The sequence below is a fragment of the Haliotis rufescens genome, unplaced genomic scaffold (genome assembly GCF_023055435.1).
Source record: "Haliotis rufescens isolate VD_foot unplaced genomic scaffold, xgHalRufe1.0.p SCAF_6, whole genome shotgun sequence".
NCBI lineage: Eukaryota > Metazoa > Mollusca > Gastropoda > Lepetellida > Haliotidae > Haliotis > Haliotis rufescens.
The window spans coordinates 31,423,610-31,444,916 of record NW_025964334.1 but is presented as its reverse complement, the minus strand read 5'-3'; the positions used below and the strand labels follow the sequence as shown (position 1 = coordinate 31,444,916).

Genomic DNA, 21,307 nt, shown 5'->3' with positions numbered 1-21,307 from the left:
TTTTTTTAAACCAATGAGAGGACCTTTTTCTGCTTAAAGTGTTGTGTGAGGACATTTCTAATTTATGTAGCTGTTAGTGTGCTGCCCCAAGTGTCTAACATTAACATTAACTCACAACAGCAAGTTACTTGTCTAACAATATACAAGATGAAGAACCTTCTCAATGTATTTTGCACTTGTTGAGTTCATGTATGTAAAGATCTATATAGAAATACAGGTATGCAAGTTGAAAAAGATAATATTGGGTAATTATGTGTGTTGTTACACTATTGTTTATCAAAAACAAATATGCAGCATATCTAGAGTTAATTATATACTGTAAATCTTGAAATTAATATGTCTCCATCATGTCCATGTGCGGAAGGCGCATGTTAAATCCCCAATTAGAAGAAGAAGCTATCCAAAGTGTGCAGTGAGGCCATCTTATTGTTGTTAGTCATTTTGAAGACATAAATGTGAAGATTCATTAATGCGAACAAAGACCACTCACATTTTTCACATTTAATTCACGCTCGCTTTAATTTCAAGATTTACAGTATATAACAGACATCTGTAGAAGATATAGTCATTAGTTTTAACCCACTGCATAGTGTAATATAAGTTAGAAGACTCAAATTAAAGGTAGGTGAGTGAGTGAGTGAGTGAGTGAGTGAGTGAGTGAGTGAGTGAGCTTGTTTTCAGCTTGACAAGTCTACACTATAATCACCAGGCAACTCTCCCGCCCTTTAGGTGGTACATTTGAAAGGAAAACAATCAATTATGTTAGGTCTCATTGTGTACCGAGGTTGTGCAGAGAAGTTATCTTAAATCAAATAGTGAAAATTAACAATTGCTGTAACTAACAAAGGCTTGCAGAAATTCATTGCGTGTTTGTTTCCATCCTCAATGAGCCAGGGTATAATATCTTCATTCTATTATCATAAATACCTTGGATAACTGAGGACGAGTCAGCAACTCAAGACTACACTCAGGCTGTGTATTGGAATGGACAATAACATAATCAGTTCCAACAGAAATGTCTGTGGTCACATACTCAATAAGACCCACAAATCTGGAAACATGACGTTTATCTCCTAAACTTGCTAAATGGTAGTGTGATGATTACATGAGGGCCAAGTGAAGCCATCATTCACACAAGCAATGTCAGATTAATTCACTGAAGAATCACTTCTTGAAACTCAACCAGATCATTGGCATTAGCAGCAATGTGTTTCTCAAGCATTGGCAACAATATTAAAGATACATGTAGTCAACATACTGTATTCGACGCAATAAGCGCCCAGGGCGCTCTCAAAATTAAGAATAGGGGGCTCTTATTAGAATACTATTTTGGTGGAGAAAAAACAGACTTGAAAGATAAATTTCGTGGTTTATGCTGACAGCCTGAAATGTTTATGTACGACAGATATATTTTTGCAGAATTTAATAGCCCATAATTAAGGGTGCATATAACACACGGGTGCGTAATATATGCGAATAAATAAGTCTTGTGTACATTGATCAATCGGAAGAGGTGCTAATTGGGATTTTCACTAGCCAATATATTAGCAAATATCGCCATGGGCGCTTATTATGTCGAATACGGTAAAGCTTTAACTGAACGTTTGATAAAGTCCACACTGAATAGATACACACAAAAGATACATTTAACCTGTAAGGTCAACAAAACTGTTTGTAGGCAATGACAATCAAGAACTGAACAGATGAGTGGGTGGTCTCTTTTTCATTTCTGTTTTTGTGAAATATATCAGCTGCCCAGATGTCATAATATAAAAGACTATTACACTTAAACACTTGATGGGGCAAACATGTAAGTTTGCAGTCAGTGTAATAAAATAAGACAACAGGGCTCTTCTGGATCAATTTCTTTATCGCTTTTTGTTAAGAGAGTATGGTTTTACGCCACTTTTAGCAATATTCCAGCAATTTCCCTGTGGGGGACACCAGAAATGGGCTTTACACTATGTACCCATGTCGGGAATCTGAAATACATCTTTTACATGCAGTAATAAGAATGTTTTTGTTTTTCTTAAAAACACGCTAGGGGTCTATATGATTTATGAGTCTATAGTAACTTAGTGGTGTAACGATGTGGATACAGTATCGATCGCGATACGAAGACCACGATACAAGACATCAATTTAAAGCCCTCTATCGCAATACAAAAGATACAATACATTCACATTATTTTGGTGTAAAATCATGTGAATAATAACAGAAACTGCAGTATTTCCCTTTACATGGCATTTTATCACCCGAAACTCCTAGAACTGTCAAACTTTTAAGTTACAACAAGTGATTATTAGTTGACTATTACTTGGTTGGATGTGTGACAATAACTATATACTTACAGGAAAGATAATTATTTCTTACTGTACAGAATTGTAATATAAGTCACTCAAGCAAAATATGAAAATAAGTCCATAAAAAATTGTGATGGATGGCACCTCTGCATCTGCAAACCAATTTATCTAAACGATACTGTCTTTTCATAACAGGAAAGGAAAGCTTCATGCGATGGACCTGGCACTGATGCAAACAGAGACTACCTGACTTCCTTAGCCCTACAGTATCTGAACAAGTTGAAGCTAATTCAATTATTATGAACATCAACATCAGCAGAAATAGCTTTTTGTCCTGAGAATTTGAATCATGCCAAAGTTTTCTGACGGAGGATTGACTTGTTCAATTACTGGAGTTGGTAAATAATCTACAACACTCAGTAAAATCAGATCTTTTACTCCAATATAGTGTGAACAGTTCTGGCATCACCTTCCAAGGAGGTCGTGCCTGGTGAATATTTATCAGCCAATCAGCATCAAGGCTTGAAAATTCTCGGTACGACTGAGGGAATCATTCAGACAAACATACATCATTTCTGTATTTGAGAAAAAGAATATAACTGAGGAGTTCCGAATGCAAAAAACAAAAGCCAGGCTATAATAGCATTGAGGATATTTTCTACATCCTGTCATTTCTGTCATATTGAGAGTATATTTGTGTTCTGTGCCGGTTTTCTTTGCTGAGATCAAAATTTCAAAATTGTGGTGGTAAAGAAATAAAGCGGTATCGTTTTAGAAAGCTGACATCTGACTGGCTCATCCTTCATTTACACTGGGCGGTCAAATAGAAGTCAGGATTTACTGCATGCAAGCCCCCTTGAAGGTGTCCTCAGGTCTCCATGCAGAGAGGCATCACATGAAAGCAAACAATCTGATTTTAAAGAGATTGATAATCTACCAGTAGTCTCAAATAGGCAACCATTAAAGGGGAAGTGTACACGCAAAAATCACTTTCTTTCTTTTTCTAAACAAAACGCAATTTTAGAATTAATTAGTATCTGTGTTTGAAAATATACACTCTTTTTTTTTCACAGTGAACGTAGGAAGCTCACAATAGTGTGAAAATGATATGCCGTTATGAGGCCTTCGTTTTTCGAGCTAAACAGGCCTGAGTTATCCCCCTTAGATTATGACGTAATTGGTGCCAATTCAACTGGGTCCCTGTCTATTCTCAACGCAAAAGATATCAAGTACCAGTTTGCGGTAAAACAACCTGGCCTACGACACACTCCGGCGCAGTGGTGACTCAGCATAACACTATGCTGGCTGGCATCTGAGACGTTAGAATCACACACCTGGACCTACACCACGTGAAACGGCTCTAACAAAGCATGATGACGTCATAATGTTTATCAATTGGCACCAATGACGTCATATTGCAAGGGGCATAAGCCATGGTGTTTTTGTTGTGGAAATAGAACACATGGTAAATGTGAAAAATATAAATCGTTTTAATGCGAAAAATATGTTAATTAATTGTGATATTTTTATATTTTTGTCTATGACACTTCTATGTTAACACTTTTAATGTGGAAAAAGTACAAGAAAAATAGGTTCATTTCCGTGTGAACTTGCCCTTTAACTGACAGCATACACAACAATATTTGATGTCAAACAGGTCACATGGTGTACCCACCCGATCCTCAAGTTAGCTGTGTCTCTTGTACAGGATGAATTGGTTTTGTCTTTAACAATACTGTAAGTAAATGGAATAGAAAAAAAACTGATTGGGCTGATTGGAATGTTTGATACAAATCTGCAGGGATGTAGTACAGTTGTAAGAATGATTCATACACATACAACTCTATTGCCATCTGTTTTATATACAAATTGAAAAATCTGAAAACAATACGCAAACTTAATATATTGAATTTCAGTTTGCAGACATCATACTGCAAACCAACTGTTAATACTCCACGGGTTTGTATACACTGCATTCCTTCATCACCCATGTATAGATGCAGCCTTTAGTGAAGTGACACATAGCTATTTATAGAAGGGCTGGGATTGGTAATTCGGGTCGGGTGGTCCTGAGTAGGACCCGGGTACCCACATGACTACCAAGACCCGTGGTTAGTCACGTGATATACTGTTTATTGACAATAACAATAAAATTCCATGGTTACACTACAAGTATAGCTAATGTTCACATTTCTGACTATGCAAGCATTCATTCTGACCTTTTGTAAGGATAAGGTGTTAATCAACTTCAGTGTATGGATGATCAGATCGTTTTATACAATGTAGGGTGAAACTATTACCATTCAGACATTTTGTACCCAACTCTTGAGACCTATAGTGGGTGCCCAAGTAGGGTAGGGTAATACGGTGTCTGGTATGCCGGGTAATAAATTTGGACTTGTCCCAGCCCTAATTTATAGTATGCTAATGAAGTGAGGCCTCACAGAACTCACAGAAGTCAAATGAGCCTACTCCATGTATGAATCTTGTGTGAACCCTACCACTGCCAGATATTGAAACAATGTAACGAGTAGATGGACAAAAGTCCTATTCATATGTAATATGAATGCTCACTGGTCAGAACACTCACTGGAATCAGGAATCAGTTTGACTCAGTGGTTAAAAATAGTGACTACACCGCCCAGTGACCGTATGTATTCATGGGTGATGGAGGTGTCTGCAAACCTGTGAAGTATTGCCGATGAATAAAACCCTTGTAGTGAAACCTCCTCTCATTCCTGCTAAAGTGAGCTTGTTGCACTCAAACACTGACCGGTGACAGCAGTTTCATGTCAGGCATAGAATAAATAGTGAAAACACAGATATTGGATATATACATTATAAAACAATCAGACACCACATATGTGCCCCATATATGTGGTGTTTGTTTTTATACAAGTCACATTATTTGTTGATTCAAATGTTCATGTTGTTATTGCCAGCCATGTTGAATTGTTTTCCTTCCTCTTCAAAAATCTTCGTTGTGGCAGACACTCATTAATTTGTGAACGATACACTTTTTCATGATACACAATGCACTGGTGAGGGATTGGCAGTATAAGGACTATTTAGTCATCAAAGGAACTGACTGTCTACTGACGTTTAGAAAATCCAATTCCATTGAGCTAACAACGGATTCAAAACTTACCATAGTCCAAAAAAGTATTTTAACTTTCATTTTATTGTGTATAACAAGTCGTCATGTACATGCATTTTGTATTAGAAGACAACCCCATGAGTGCACTAAGTATCATTACTTTGGTCAATCGTTTCATAAATAACGCCAAACAATAATTTATCCAATGCAGGGATCAGCCACACCCAATCTGGCACCTCAAATAGTCAGCTATATGAGCACCCTTTGGGTAGAATATTTGTCAAAGGTTTGACCTGATCACAACTTGACATCCGCAAGAACATTTTAATTGTAGCACTATCGTCCAGGCCAGCTTGTGGTTGAGGAATGCACCACGGATCAGTGTGTTTTGTCCAATGGATACGGTGGTCCCAGCTGAAGCCATTATCTTAGAGTCACCACAAGTATGATAGTGACAATGATGGCAATGACTAAGAACACCACCAGCAGACAGCACATCTTCTTTCGGGAGGATTTCTGGCAGGGACAAAATACAATGAATTAGTATGGAAAGTAGGCTTTTAAACCACAATTAAGCAACTACAATTTAATTATTTGTTCTATCATGTCTATAGGACAGACCTGTACTTGACAATTTGTACTACAGATCTGCTTGTTGTTTCTAAGCCATCCCTTACCCACCAATGATGAAGTACACATGAATGGCTATATGGGTGAAAAGGCTGACTTTTCCAACTTGAACTATGAGCACGTCCGTCACCCAAGGTACCTTTTTTACCACATGTTTGTACTGTCTTTCTCTAGGCCACACTTTTCTAATTTTATGTTTTACAGATTTATTCCAACTTTTCCACACAAGGTCGGTCAAAATAAAAATAAATGTCAATTATATATCCATCCATCCATCCATTTATCCATCCATTTAATTTATTTATTTATGAAAGTCATCCTGCTGTGGAGTTAAAACTGCAGGTGTCTTCTTGAATCACTGATAATGATATAGACATGGTATTTATACATAACATTTTATATTGTATAAGAGGGTCTATATTACTAGCAGGAGACATAATAAAAAAAAGAATTTTTGTTGGACAAAGAAAACTATCAAGTTTTTCTTCTGAAAGAGTTGAACTATAAATTTTGGAGCATCATGTTGATAAGAGAAGATATTCGTTGTTTCAAGATGGTGTCCATTCTTTCCTCAAGCTCCTTCCCAGCGCATGAAACCTTCATTACACTCTCGGTAACATCTCCAGCAAGAATCTTGAAATTACAAGAATCTTGAAATTTGCCCTCTAGCCCCAAATGTAGCAACGTTTATACTTTTGTTTATGTCTTTGGGAATGTCATCATAGTTCATTTTGAAAAGGTTTACAACTGACCATGTTTTCTAGATGAATTTACTTTGTTGTTTGTATAATCAGATTGGTTCAACATGTTCAAGATTGCAGACGAAAGGAAAATCAATTAACATCTCCCTCACATTCTTACTGTACCAATTACATGATAGTTGGAATGAAATAGAAATTCACATTGACAAACAAAGAAAATATTTAAGCTGGGGTAAGAGTATTCAGCGTCTCGGCAGCCATCACTTGTTTGTAAACACAACGTTCATTCAGTTGCGAGTTCAACTCCAAGCATGGTTGTGAGCTTGTTGTTTTCTGTGCAAAGGGAACTAACTCAATCAACAAAACACAGTCCCATGTACCATACACAAAAAATGTTTTTGTTGTGGAGTCTCCAAACAGGGAATAAGGCTATTGTACTCTTGAGCCATTGTTTAGGCTAAATTCAGGATTTTAAGATAATCTTGATTTGGTTCCATGTATTCCTGAAATTAAAGGGGCACTGATCTAAAGCAATTCCCCAGGACTGGTTGTTGCTTTTGTTATTGTTTTTTCCCGGCGAGTACTCGGATGTATAGCAGAAATCTAGACTAGTTCGCGACCTCTGCTGCGCCATTCGTAAGCGCATTAGTCACTTTTATTGGTAGTAATAAGGGCGTATGGTCACATTGATCAACAAAATGAAATACAGTTGCGAGATAATAAGGAAATGTAGGTATCTTTGTGGGTAGCATCGGTAATGGTGACGAAGTTTTGATAAGTCACTTGCTTGGTAATTTTGCGATTTTCGTTTACACTATTTTGACTTGCAACTCAAAGTAAATATTTCACCTGAGCATTGCTTTTTTTTAAAGTGTGTATATTTTTTGACTGTCAAAATGTGTAACATTTTCAAATTTATTAAACGCCTAAATATTCAGTTATTTTACAAAGTGACTGAAAAACATTTCCATCTGTATTATTATGATAACGAATTCCAAACATTTTGATGTTTAATGTCATCACCAAGAGACTGAAAATGTTACGTTGAAAAGTACATTTCTATGTTGTTTGGCTTCTAATCCTACATAATAATAATCTGTTGTGATGTTTTAGGTCCCTTTGATCGACATTATCAATTTTAGTCAATCTGGACAAATTTTTCACTCAAAATGACTGAAATATTTACACATTTTATAAATTGCCTGAGAGAATCACATTTTACAAATTGACGGTTACACGCTTACAAAGGAAAAGACTTGTGAAAACAACGTCTATCGCGCATTGAAGAATTTCCCAACCAAGACGTAGAGGAACAAGAACGAATCGGTTCAATGCTACAGCAAATGAAGGAAAACAAAATGCAAATACCATTATTACAACCTACCAAATGTGTATAAATTTTAGGCACTCGTCTGCAGCTGTACAAAGAAACTTATTTGATGTCACGTGTCTCAGTAACAATCAAATATTTTAAAAGATATATATCGTTTCGGGATATTATAACCCGTGTTCGTTTCTCAACTGATCACTTAGATTGTTTCAGGTGTTTCACATAGGTGTCAAGTCTCAAGGGTCGGCTGAGAAAGCCAACGTGACAACTATTTTCATAACGTCCACAGTTCCTAAAAATCCATAGCGTTAGATAACAATGAGCAATCAATCAACGTATTATCAGTTAACCCTTTGAACAAAGTATGTTGTTTTTACATCGGCACTTCACGCCATGATATGAGTGTATTCCCTTTGTTTTAGTAAACCTAGACATGTAAACACTCACTTTTGACATATCCACTGTGCAAGATAAGAGTGATTAATCAATCAACGTATTTTCTGTTAATCCTTTGATGCCTAGGAACGATCCGTTGATTTACAAAAAAAGTAAATCAACTGATCATTCACCTCTTGCTGGGCTGCCATGTGCATATTACATAACACACATTTAACCTCACTTCAAACCTGGATTTAGATTGAATAATTACCCCAGACACAATAAATGCCAAATGGGAACCTTTGTCAGGTAATCTAAGTGGTGCTACCACTAATTGTAGCTGTAATAAATTCATTAGCTGAGCATCAAGTGAATGACAACAAATACACAAGTGCAAGGTTATACCAGAAAACGTGGATGACAACAAGGGAGAAGGAATCGTATTATCGACGCAATCCGCAATTCACTGCATGGATACTTTTTTTGTATTATTAAACTATAACCAAACGAAATCTTTATAGATCACAGTTAACCAATCAGTGTTAAAAAATGCGTAAAACAAATATTGCCTCCAGCCTCCAAGTTTATTTAGCTGTTCTTGCAGACGGTAGACCAGTCTCTGGTCACGCTCTGTTGCGTTGCTTATCATCCGGGTACTCACGGGGAAAAAACAATAACAAAGGCAACAACCTGTCCGGGGAATTGCGTTAGATCAGTGCCCCTTTAAGATAGATGGTCAACTGTAGTACCAGCACCTACCTGATACTGTGACGCCTTCACCAGCTGCTCATTGCCCGTCTCAACATTACCATACGCCTTCTCTACATTAGCCTCTATTGTGTCTGAAGAGAAAGTCGTGAAAGGAACTTGCTAAAAATATTTAAAAGAATGTTACATCACCAACATTAAAGCCATATCTTAAGCACTGGCCAAATGGTTGGTAGTGCAAGCATCTAGAAACTATAATATGGTTTCAAAAAAAAATAATAGCCTTGGTTCTCAGGCACCACCCGCATCATCATAAAGTACGGCACATTCTACTTCCAGTTTTAAAAAAAAATCCTAATACCTAAAAACAATGCGATCTAATATAGCACATAGCACACAGTTACTTCCTCTTACATGGGAACTTTTTGGTCATGGCATCAATAGCAGTTTTTATGCTTGGTTATGTAGGTATGCCCTTTCCCAGGTTGATGGTACACAACTATTTATTTGGTTTCATACTAGTTTGAACAAGCAAAAAAAAACAAAAAAAACACCGCCAACCCGCACTATATTTTCAAAAGTCGTTGCCTGAGAATCAATTCTTATATTTTTTTAAGCCTAGAAGACAATATGTGTGACAGATGCCAGAAGAGTTTAGCAAAGCCGGATTAGAGTTACCATTAGCGTATGATGCAAACACAATCAGTCTCAGCTAGTTGTTGTCCATCTAATACCTAGTCACAGGTGCACCAATTGTTGTCATCCAATCCCCATGTTGTAATAACAGTCCATAGGTGCAGATGAGTTCATGCACAAAGAAGAAAGTACACCCTCATGAAAATCAGATCTATTACTCAAGAACTGATACCTCTCCTCTCAACATCAAGATCTGACAAACCATCCGTAGGAGGCCACATCAGGTGAGGTCTCTCATCAGAGTGTGGAAGCCTCTACATTCTTGGTACATCCATCTGATTCTTTAACATTTGTCTTTTGTTGGATTTTTTTTCTTTAGACCAAAATTTCTGAATCAAACACAGAAGGGGGTAGAGAAATGAAACCAGATAATTATAGATAACTGACATCTGATTGGCTCAGGAACCCATTAGAGGTGTAACGATACAGTGGGACTGTGATACTTATCCCGTTACTAAGGTTGCGATACGATTCGTATCCCAATACATAACTTATCAGGAAAATAAGTTGACATTCTTTCTACTTGCAGGTGAATCACACCTCTGTATTATTTGTTTTTAAATTTCAGAGAGTCGAAGATGGGCAGAAACATACAGGCTTGAGGCAATGTGAATGTTATGCTATTTATAGCCAACCAGGAAATACCAGGGAATCTGTGTAAGCTGGTTTCTGTTATTATTTGTCAGCTCTTCATGCAGAGATCAATCTCATTAAAATCATATCTTAGTTCTTGCTACTGCTAAACAAAGATCTGAGGACATCCATTGCGGGTAATGTCAGAACGACCTTTCATCTGACCAATCAGAGCATCGCTTATCAGATCATGAAAGTGACAGTTGGAATGTGATGTTCGATCGTGCAACCTCGAGAAAACGCACACAGGGTATTCCGAATGACAGTTATGGGCTTTATGTCTGTATTCATACAATCTAAACCATCTATTAGCCATTCCAGAGTGTTCTTTTGCTTAGTTTTTAAATTTTTTATCGAGTACATGTACAAATATGTTTCGAAGCGTAACTGCCAGTTTGAAACTCATGCCATAAAGCTCAATTAAGCTGCCTCCTGACTGGCTGTTGACGACTTCTTGTTAGTCATTCCATTGGTTGGTTAAAGTTTGCGAAAGGTCAGTCTGACGTAACCCGTAATTGGATGTCCTCAGATCTTTGTTTAGCGGTAGCGAGAACTAAGATCTGATTTTAATGAGCTTGTGCAGAGATCTATCAATCAATGTGAAACATAGGATTTGAATGAGGTTGAAGGAAACTGCTGCAATGCAGCAACCACCCAACCTCATCTAAACAGGTCTCTCTGTACTCACCAAGCGTTTCTCCCTGCTCCTGTATCATTGCACCAAGGTCTCGGAATATCTCATTCACATCAAGGATGTCAGACTGGAATGAAAAGTTGAATTCTCATCACATAAATTTCAGTCTCAAACGTTAAAGTTAGTTAGATCCACTTAGCACCATCAGTTGCTTTAATGAGTTATATCCCTTCTATGTCCCTCCTGTTGCCCAATCAGATTCCACCTCTCATATCATTTGCATTTGCTTCAAACAAAATGGTGGAGGCCAGTCAAGACAATCTGGGTGCTGTTGTAAAAAGCAATTGTAGTGCTAAGGCGATCGTAACTCCCATACCTTAACATACACTTATGACAGTCATAGTGTTAAAGTTGTCTTGTACAACGGCACCCTGATCGATATAATAATCAAGACAGAAATTTCATAAAACCTACCTCGCAAAGTACATCAAATCACTTGAGCATGTTAATTAAAATCATGAAAAGATTTGGAAAATATCTGTTGATGCCCACTGTACCCCCCGTACCTAAATTCAACAGAGAAAAAAACCCACCTCCATTGTAAAATGCATTTGAGTATTGGATGCAGTAAAAAACTACATCATATCTGGAATAAATTAACACTATGATAACATGATATGATCACCTTTGATGTTGAGATGTCGGATGATGAATTGCAAGACAAGTGTGGTGGTTGATCAGTAAGTGGGACACAGTAGTGTGTATTTTGCACTGTTTGTAACTGACATTCACTGTCTGGATCAGGACACTGCATTTCCGGATCAATGAAGTATTTTATGATACATTTTGTTTCTAAATAATGTCTGGTAGGCAAGGTTTCCAGATATCTGGGTTTCGGATAAGCAGGGCTCCACTGTACTAAGCTTTCCAATCAATGACAACCCAACATGCCCAAGTGAGCTTGTTGAGTGACCTGACAAAGTTGACATTTTCATGAATATAACATCAGAGCTACAGATAAGCTGTGTATTTGCATAAAATACCCCCCAAAATTATTCAAAACCCCAATTACTCTCAAATAACTTGTGCACAGAAATGCATGCATTAAATGAAAAACTCAAAATTAAAAAAAAACAGCACTCGTAATACCCAATGAAGCTTTTTTAGCATGCATACAAATGAGCTAATTTCCAAAACACAATTACGAGGTAATTTACTTTTCAAGTCAAGCCTATATATACATTTAAAACATTTCTTTCTTTTTTTAAATGTCAAAATGTTTACTCATTTGAGGAAACAACCCAATAGAGTGATGGATAGATGAGTGAAAAAATATTGGTTACCCAATGAAAAATGTAATAACCCATATAAAATAGAAACCTTTGATTAAAAACTCAATTGCTCAAAAAGTTATCTGGAGCTCTGTAAAATGTTTCACTTCTCATATATTTCCTTACTCATTGTAGTCATTATTGAAGCAGAGCTCAAATGCTGAAAGTAGTTCCGGCATCAAGTGTAATATACCTGAAAATACTGATATCAGCGCTAATGATACAAACTCCCTACACCTACCTCAAGCTGTCGAATCCTCTCCTCCCTCTCCCTGATGAGGGCCAGGTCATCCTCGATGACCACCTGTTGTTCCTGTAGCTGTGCCCGTCTGTCATCCTGTATTAGCTGACTTGTGTCTGCCGTACCATCATCCTGAACAAAGCTACTCTGTTAAAACCACCCAGCTTCTGCACAACAAATATCCAAACAGGTAATTTGTGTCACCAAATACTAATTGAGTGAGTGAGTGAGTGAGTGAGTGAGTGAGTGAGTGAGTGAGTGAGTGAGTGAGTGAGTGAGTATGGGACAAAAACTCAATTTTTTTCGAACTAAGTCTTGATAGGCATCTCATAGATAAGGTTGTAAACTTTAATTCTTTTAACTTAAGTAGTTTCTGAGAAAACTTGCCCCCATTTCACTCAGTACACACTATGTTGAAAAGTATGGAGCAAGGGCCTTTACTAAATATACAATTTAAGACACCAACTTGAGATGGTGACCACTAACATCGGTTCGTAAAAATTCATTTCTCTAACTTAAATAGTTTTTGAGAATATATTTCCCCATTCAGAGGTGGATGGACTGCCGAATGCCACTTTGTGGCAGGGGATAATAAACAGAGGTTATGGTATATGATAGAAAGGTTACAGGGCTGATATGGGGGTCGAGGGTTCATATGGGGTAGGATATGAAAACTGTGATAATAACCTTTTTATCATATACCATAACATAAAATTGTAAAATGTATCTATTTACAAGTGAATGCAAAATATTTTCACCTTGTTTGGAAGTTTTTGTCACGGGAAAGCTAGGTGAGCAGATGAGCAGGCGATGTACAAAGGGACGTAGCTCTAATTTCTTACCACCCGGGCTGATATCGGTCGCCCATTCAAACTGCATTGACAAGCCATATCAGCACAGCAGGGGGTGTAATACCCAATCTCATTAAAATCAGATCTTAGTTCTTGCTTCCTCTAAACAAAGATCTGAGGACATCCAATTACGGGTCACGTCAGAACGACCTTTCGCGAACTTTGACCGACCACTGAAATGACTAACAAAAAGTCAATATCAGCCAATGAGAAAGTAGCTTTCTCGAGCTTTACGGCACTCGTTTCAACCTGGTGACTTCCATTTCAGACTACGCTTATAAAAATAGGTTGACACTGTTCTCGATTATAATTTTGCAAACTGAACAAACGAACATTCCGGAATGTCTAATATATTGTTGCAATTGTATGGACGTACTCTGCAACGCCTCCTCCGTTTATCCCACGGAAGCGAGATAAAGACGATAATTTTGACGGAATCATTCGTACGGGCTGTAACTATCGTTCGGAATACTCTGTTTTAATGTTTTCGAGATTGCATGATTAGAAAATAATTCCGACTATCATGTTCATGATCTGGTAAGCGACACTTTGATTGGTGGGATGAAAGGTCGTTCTGATGTGACCTGTAATGGGATGTCCTCAGATCTTTGTTTAGTGATAGCCGTAACTAAGGTATGATTTTAATGAGATTGGTGTAATACAGGTCTGGTTATTACACCCCCTGTGATATGCCTCATATCATTGATAGGTATATGATATGAAAGCTAGACCAGGTCAACCAGTGGCTGACTGAGCAATCCAGGCTATCAAGACACAATGACACAAAAGCAGTCAGGCCAAGCCCAATACCTATTTGTCACCTCTTTCCACAAGGATAGCATACAGGAGACAGTGACTCTACATCCCCCTGGGTACAATGTAGCAAGCTTCACACCTCACCTGATAGGGGGATACATCCACCAATGGCTTCTTGGAGGAACCTTTGGGACTCATAATCACAGTTGTTTTCACCTTCTCAGCTGCTTTCTGAAAACCCAAAGTACAATTTCATTACAGAACAATCTATGTATTCCTTTCTGGTGTGTCAAAACAAAATTGAGGAGTGTTACAGTGGTTGGTAGTATTTGTTATCAAACACCAAACACACAGAAATGAACGTTCTGCCCTTGTATTTCTTTACTAAGGTCTGTCTTCAGGATGTGCCATTGAAATGTATGTGTAAAAGTAAAAGTATTGTCAACCTTCGTAACCATTGTATAATGCTTGATGGAAACCATCAAATCTTTGAGGGATAGAACAAAATCAGTGATAAGAAATGGAAAGTAGCTACTAGACTAGAACAGGGTCGTTATACCACTGCTAGACAATGATGAATACTGTAGGTGTCCCATGCTAAGTACAGTATTCAGGATACACACTGGCCAACAGACCTACCCTCTGTAGAGACTGGTATCTCTGCACTGCTTCCTGGAAGTCATTCCGCAGACGATCGAGTTGGAGCTTCTGTTGCTGGAATCAAATCGATTGAAGTAAGTGACTGCTGCTTGGGGACAGATCATTTGATATTTTTTTATTTAAAACTAGCAGCCTGAATTGTTTTAAAGAAAATTGTCTTACAAGAATGTCATTTTTGTGGCAGGCAACTTCTTTTTTTGTCAACAGTCTGAAGCATAATTATTTTTTACAAAAATTATTGGTAACAATGGTTACTTTTTTCAATAAATCCTACAATGCTGCAGTCAATGATACTACATCATTGAGGCCTGTAAACAGGAAGGAAGACCCAGACAAGGCAACCAGTGAAAGTGAAAGTGAACCAGTGAAAGCATAAGTAAAGATTGGTGAGAAAGTGAGTGAAGACTGAAGAGCATGGGCCCACTTGCACAAAGTGATCTTAGCGCTATGATGAACGTAACTCCCATACTTTAACATAGGCTTACAATAGTCATAGCGCTAAGATCACTTTGTGCAAGTGGGCCCATGCTCTTCAGTCTCCAGAGAACCTATTCTTCCCTGGTTTCCCAATCAATTTAAAAAAAAAAAATTATTTTCAATTCAGTAGACATATATCTGTAACATAGGTACATGAGGTATATAAGTGTAGCAATTCATAGGATCTTAAAACATGATCAAGATATGGGCAATATGAATATCATATGTAAGTTTCGAGTTTAGGTATGCTTCAATTTCTATCCAAAATTCCTTTACAAAAACGAATTCTACATATACATGATATAAATGGATTCCCAATGAAGTTGGTAGAATGAAAAAAACAGGTCAACTGAAACAAAGTTATAATGTCTAAAAGGTGAGGTGAGGTGAAATTGGGTTTAACGTCGCGTCCAAGATTATTGCACTTATATAGCAATGTCTAAAAGGAAACAAGCTGATTAGGCTGTTTGCTGCAAAATTTCACAACATTGTTTAATTTCTGCCATGAGTTTCAAAAGCATAACATTGTTTTAATTAAATCATGAATTTCCAGTGTCCAACCCAGAATTGAAAATCAAGGGGGGACTTGTCCCCCCATCATGTAGAAAATAGGAGGGATTTTGAAAAAGTAGGTGGGATAATTGCTTTCTTCAAAAATGTCTTATTTTGTATTATGTACTGGAACATCATCATATAAAAGTGTAACAGATCAGAATAAAGAACTGAAATGAATAACAATGCTTTGTGCTTTTTTCTATTTGGATTAAAAAAATCTGTAATTTCTTTTGTTCTTGCGCGACATGGTAATTCACTATTCAAAAGATTGTCTGCTATGACAGTCGGCGATTCATATTGTGTGATTTCAGAAATGAAACTAAAACGAACTAAAATGCTCAAATATATTTTCAGAACTATTCAAGATAGAATATTTATTGTCTTTAAACATCTTGTCAAAGGTTTTTGATTACTAAACAACAAAATACAACATAATTTTGATCAAAGTTTTGATATGTTTTCTACTAAAGTAAATCAAATTTGGTTTCCTATGCCAATCCTATCGATAATTTATTCAGCAACCCAAGGGACGTCACTCGTGTTCGAACTTCCGGTTGTTATCAATCGGTCTTCGACAGCTGTTTACAACGTTTGCTGTGAACTTTCTTTCTTCGTTAATTGATTAAAGATTTAGTGAGTATTGAATATAAAGGTAGGTATAAACAGCTGATAAAGTAAGTGAATGTACAAGAAATTACCTGTGCGCGACAGATCGAGCTTTGATTTTTTTATGAGGGGCGATTTGATTTTTTTTAGCGTGAATCGCACAATCAGGCGGCCTGGGTTGGACACTGAATTTCTACATGTCTAAAAACAATCAAACATGATTACTACAACAGTTTTTCTATGATAAGGAGATCACTTCCAATATAATTTGTCCTGAAAGCTTGGCAATCTCATGCATACATGGAATGTTTGTTCACACCTGATAAGGAGGCACAGGGGGCCCAGTGCACTCCAGAAACCTATGATTGTGGGTTTGAATCCCAATTCACCCCAATTATGTTTCTAGGTTGGTTATCACCGTACCTGTGCTTGTGGGTTTCACCAAAGTGGTTAATGTCTGAGACCTGCATCACTTGGGGTTTTCCTCCAACATAAGCTGACACACACTGATATATATAACTGGAATACTGTTAAAGTGGTGTTAAACCAAACTCACTCAATCACACCTGATAAACATGAAACACTTGAGCCATTATGAGTACAAGTTACCTAGCAGGGACTGTTGAATTCTCTCTGAGTAGAAGCAGAGCTTCTTGCTTTTGCCCATGAATGCAACATGCTACATCAAATCAGGGGATACCAAGTGAGTGAGTGAGTTTGGTTTTACTCTGCTTTTAGCAATATTCCAGCAATATCACGGCGGGGAACACAAGAAATGGGCTTCACATATTGTACCCAAGTTGGGATTCGAACCCGGGTCATCGTTGTGATGATCGAATGCTTTAACCACTTGGCTACCCGACCGCCCCAGGGGATACCAAGAATACGCAGCATACTTATGGGAATTCAAATCGTGAGCAAGCCTTTGGTACATAATCATAGTAAGTGCACATTCCACTGTCCCTGTTTTCTAACCTTGTTTATTCTCTTGCTTCCAGCTGATTTAATCAGTCTCATGGTCGTCTGAACCAGCTGGTGTGTGCTCTGTGATGTTTCATGGCTACAAGAAAGCATAGCAACATTAGGAACCGGTCATTTACTATGGGGAGGGTAGTGCTTCGCATTTTGACTTTTCAGGGAGGGCCATGTATAAAATGTACAAGGGCATGGGGAGGGTATTCAAAAAATATGACATTTCTTATTTGTTTGTTTGTTGTTTAATGTCGCACTCAGCAATATTTCAGCTATATGACGGCAGTCTGAAAAATAATCGAGTCTGAAACAGACAATCCAGTGACTGGCATCATGAGCATCGATCCACGCAATTGGGATACGATGACATGCATCAACCAAGTCAGCAAGCCTGACCACCCGATCCCGTTAGACGCCTCTTAGGACAAGCATAGATTCCTTTGATAGCAAGCATGGGTTGCTGAAGACCTATTCTACCCTGGATCTTCACGGGTAAAAAAATATGACAAACATTAGGGGAGGGTCATTATTTTGTGTACATTTGTGCATCAAAAAGCTCTAATCCACCCACCCCTATAATAAATTACTAGTCTCTTAGCGTGACGTATTTGATAGTCTTGCTATATATACAGTACTACCTTATGAAGTTCCATTTATGTACTCAATATCAAATCAGTGCCAGTAGTTAAATCTTAGATTTTGTATATGCTACACTTTTATAGATAACCTAAAAAAAGTTGAACCAATTCATAGGAAATATTTGACATGAAGGGAGACAACTTATGAACTTACTCCTACCAGAGTGAGCATGGTGAGCAGCGGTAGAAACTAGCAGTTTCAGTCCACTTGTCCTTATAATGATAACATATAGTAAGACCCTCAAAAAGGGCAAATGTCTACTAGTCCTTATGATAACTTAACTATTGGGCAGTTTGGCAAGGACTGCAGGACCAGTGCCAATTTCTAACGCTGGTGAGTGGTTTGGGTTTTAATCATAGTATGGAAGTTCATATTTTTTTAGAAAGGCCCAAAGTGATGCAGGTTGTAAGGCTCTACATCTACAACTTTCATGGAACCAATGAGCATTGAAATCAGGAAGAAATCTCTGAATCAAAGCCACAACCCGCAGGTCCTTGGTTTCAAGGCAAAGAACTCCTCATGATGAGATTTTGTTAGTTGTGGCCTCCTAGATACTAAATCATCTGAGGCCCCTTGAGATTTAAAGCACCAGACACATCAAACTCATCATCATGATCATAGCTGGAGCTGTGAAGATCATTTTCTCAAAGCAGTATTTCATCAAAGATAGTCCATAATCCGCTTCAAATACACTTACATTTTATCTCTGAGCTGGACGCTGTCTCTTTCTGAACCTATACTTTTCATGGCTCGGTCAACAACATTTGCTAAAAGAAACAATCAAGATAATATTCATATGTTCTCTTTTCAAATACAACAACAATATCTGTAAACAATATTCTCATTTTATACAATGAAACAATTTATTCTTTTACTCTTACATTGATAATAAATTGTTTTCTTACCATGCATCGCTTATGTTAATAAAACGCCTTTTGACTTACCTCCATTGTTGATTTTGAAGACATTAGTTCTGATTTTATCAAAGACCTCGTCAGCAGAAAATGCTCCTGGAAGACAAATATATCTTTGACATTGATACTAGACAAAAGATAATACCATATGAAACACAATGATCGTAATACAAAAAGTGTCAACACCAATGTTTCATAATATTTACCATGTTTACATCATAAGAGCCAGAATAAACCATTATAAACTGAGACGCCTACTGTCAGCAGTCTACTTCGGCTGGACCAGGTATAGTGAGTATGGTTTTATGCCCCTTTTAGCAATATTCCAGCAATATCATGGCCGGGGACACCAAAATTGCCTTCGGATTGACAAGCAAATGCTTTAACCACAAGGCTACCCCACCCGCCCAGACCATGTTTAGGCACAGGAAATTATCTACATTTACTAAGTAGCACTTCCGCTATACTTGTCATAGCAGGCAAATTGGGAAATAAACATCATCATGATCAGTTTGGGCCATTTTGGAAATCCTGCATCATGTGCATATTCATTCCACATTGCATTCAATTTAATTCCAATTTGGGAATTTTTATAGACACTTGACTTGCTGCTGACCTGGTGTCCATTATCAGCGTTGATTATTCCTATTACACCTATTATGCCCATAACTGTGGTATTGAGCGAGTTTGACCAGCTCAAGCTGTAGGTTTAAATGTACACTCCAGTCTGGGTTATTTCATCAGACACGTTAGGGGTTTAATGACTTATTTTAATGTTATATAGGTCTGTTTGACATGATTGTACCTTACTTGGATGTGTTCCTCGTGTCCTGAGTTACACAAGGGGTAGAACTCAACACAAGCCCACTAGCCTGGGGCTAGTACAAATTCCTGCGGTATTGTACAAATTTCCAAATTTTTTCCATTGTTTTAACAAAACAAGGGCATTCTATCTTTACCCAGCTGATAAAGCTTTGGAGTTTAGTTCTAACCCTGTTTCACTTGCTCGATCTTCATTGAGATTCTTGCTGCACATTGTTGCACCTTGCACAGAAATATTTCTTGTGCACTTACCACTTCCTGGGTCATCTCTGTAGTCACTGAAACCAGGATCATCCCGGTAACCAGAAACAGCCCCATACCTTCCTCCAGACATTGTGGAAGAGTAGTTTTACTAAAACAAAAAAAACATTTCAATTTGATAATTAAACATGTATGTGTTAACAATGACTGTGTGCGAGATACGCTACAGTGTAATTTTTATTACATGCGGAAAGCGCACGTAAAATCTCCCAGTTACCTACCTACCGTTAACAATGAACCTATCAATGCAGAGTTCTTACACATATATGATAATACACATATATGATAATATCCATTATCTTGCTGTAATGGGAATGTAAGTATTTGCAAAAACAAAAGTAACCTCTTCACTGCCATTTCCCCAAAGCAGAGATCATAAATATAGAATACTAAATGAGCTCCCGTGTCATACCAATTCAGTGAAACTCGTGAATAGTTCTGGTATCTGATACCATAACTTATTCACAAGTTTCATAAAATTGGTTTGACAGGGCCGAGCTTCTTTTAGCATTTTATTTATTGCCGTTTCCCAAAAAATTAAAAAATTCACTATCGTGTATGAATAGACAGACATCTACATGATCTATGCGATCCACAGCATAATCTATTTGAGTATACATAACAAAATAATATTTCAAAAACGTTAAAGTTGACGTATGATTTAATGCCATACAACAGCCTACCTTTAGAATTCAGGCGTCCGTTCCACTAGGCTATCGTGGCGTCAAGGTTATCATTACTCCTACAACAGACTTAGGACTGCCGTTGCGCTATGATCGCTTTGTGGAACGGGACTCTACCATAAAGTTTACAAAGGCTGTTTTGTGTGTAATGTGTTGACACACCACTGAACATTGCACTTAAGTAGATATATATTAAGTACAGTAGAACTCCTACCTGTAGCAGAATATACGTCAGATATATGGCGTTGTTTCGTATGTGGCCGTATGTCTAGCCTCTTCACTGATTCATGATATCGACGCTATGAGTCAAAATAATAATAGTTCAAAGACTCTAACCACCACTCACATGATCAACTTTCCATATGATTACCTCCCCTATTTTACTTCCGGTGTAGTAATTTATCGACCGAGTCATATAATCATCAATAT

General features: G+C 37.6%; 1 protein-coding gene across 1 annotated transcript; it reads right to left on the bottom strand.

Moving 5' to 3' along the window:
- Positions 1-3,984: 3,984 nt before the first annotated feature.
- LOC124119152 (syntaxin-7-like) lies at positions 3,985-21,243 on the bottom strand. The gene is made up of 11 exons (XM_046481566.2): positions 21,093-21,243; positions 20,187-20,286; positions 19,143-19,208; positions 18,896-18,965; positions 17,563-17,647; positions 14,929-15,003; positions 14,434-14,520; positions 12,683-12,814; positions 11,165-11,237; positions 9,199-9,281; positions 3,985-5,916 (listed from the first exon to the last, which is right to left on the bottom strand). Exons 2-11 carry the CDS (start codon positions 20,266-20,268, stop codon positions 5,824-5,826), a joined length of 846 nt encoding a protein of 281 aa, XP_046337522.1. The 5' UTR covers positions 20,269-20,286; positions 21,093-21,243; the 3' UTR covers positions 3,985-5,823.
- Between the last annotated feature and the right edge of the window lie 64 nt (positions 21,244-21,307).

Coding starts and splice junctions, on each gene's coding strand:
- LOC124119152 (XM_046481566.2), bottom strand. CDS start 20,268: ATGTCTGGAGGAAGGTATGGGGCTGTTTCTGGTTACCGGGATGATCCT. Junction 12,815..14,433: donor TGGATGTATCCCCCTATCAG/GTGAGGTGTGAA, acceptor AGCTTTGTTCAG/GATGATGGTACGGCAGACAC. Junction 9,282..11,164: donor GGAGCAGGGAGAAACGCTTG/GTGAGTACAGAG, acceptor CTTTCTCTTCAG/ACACAATAGAGGCTAATGTA.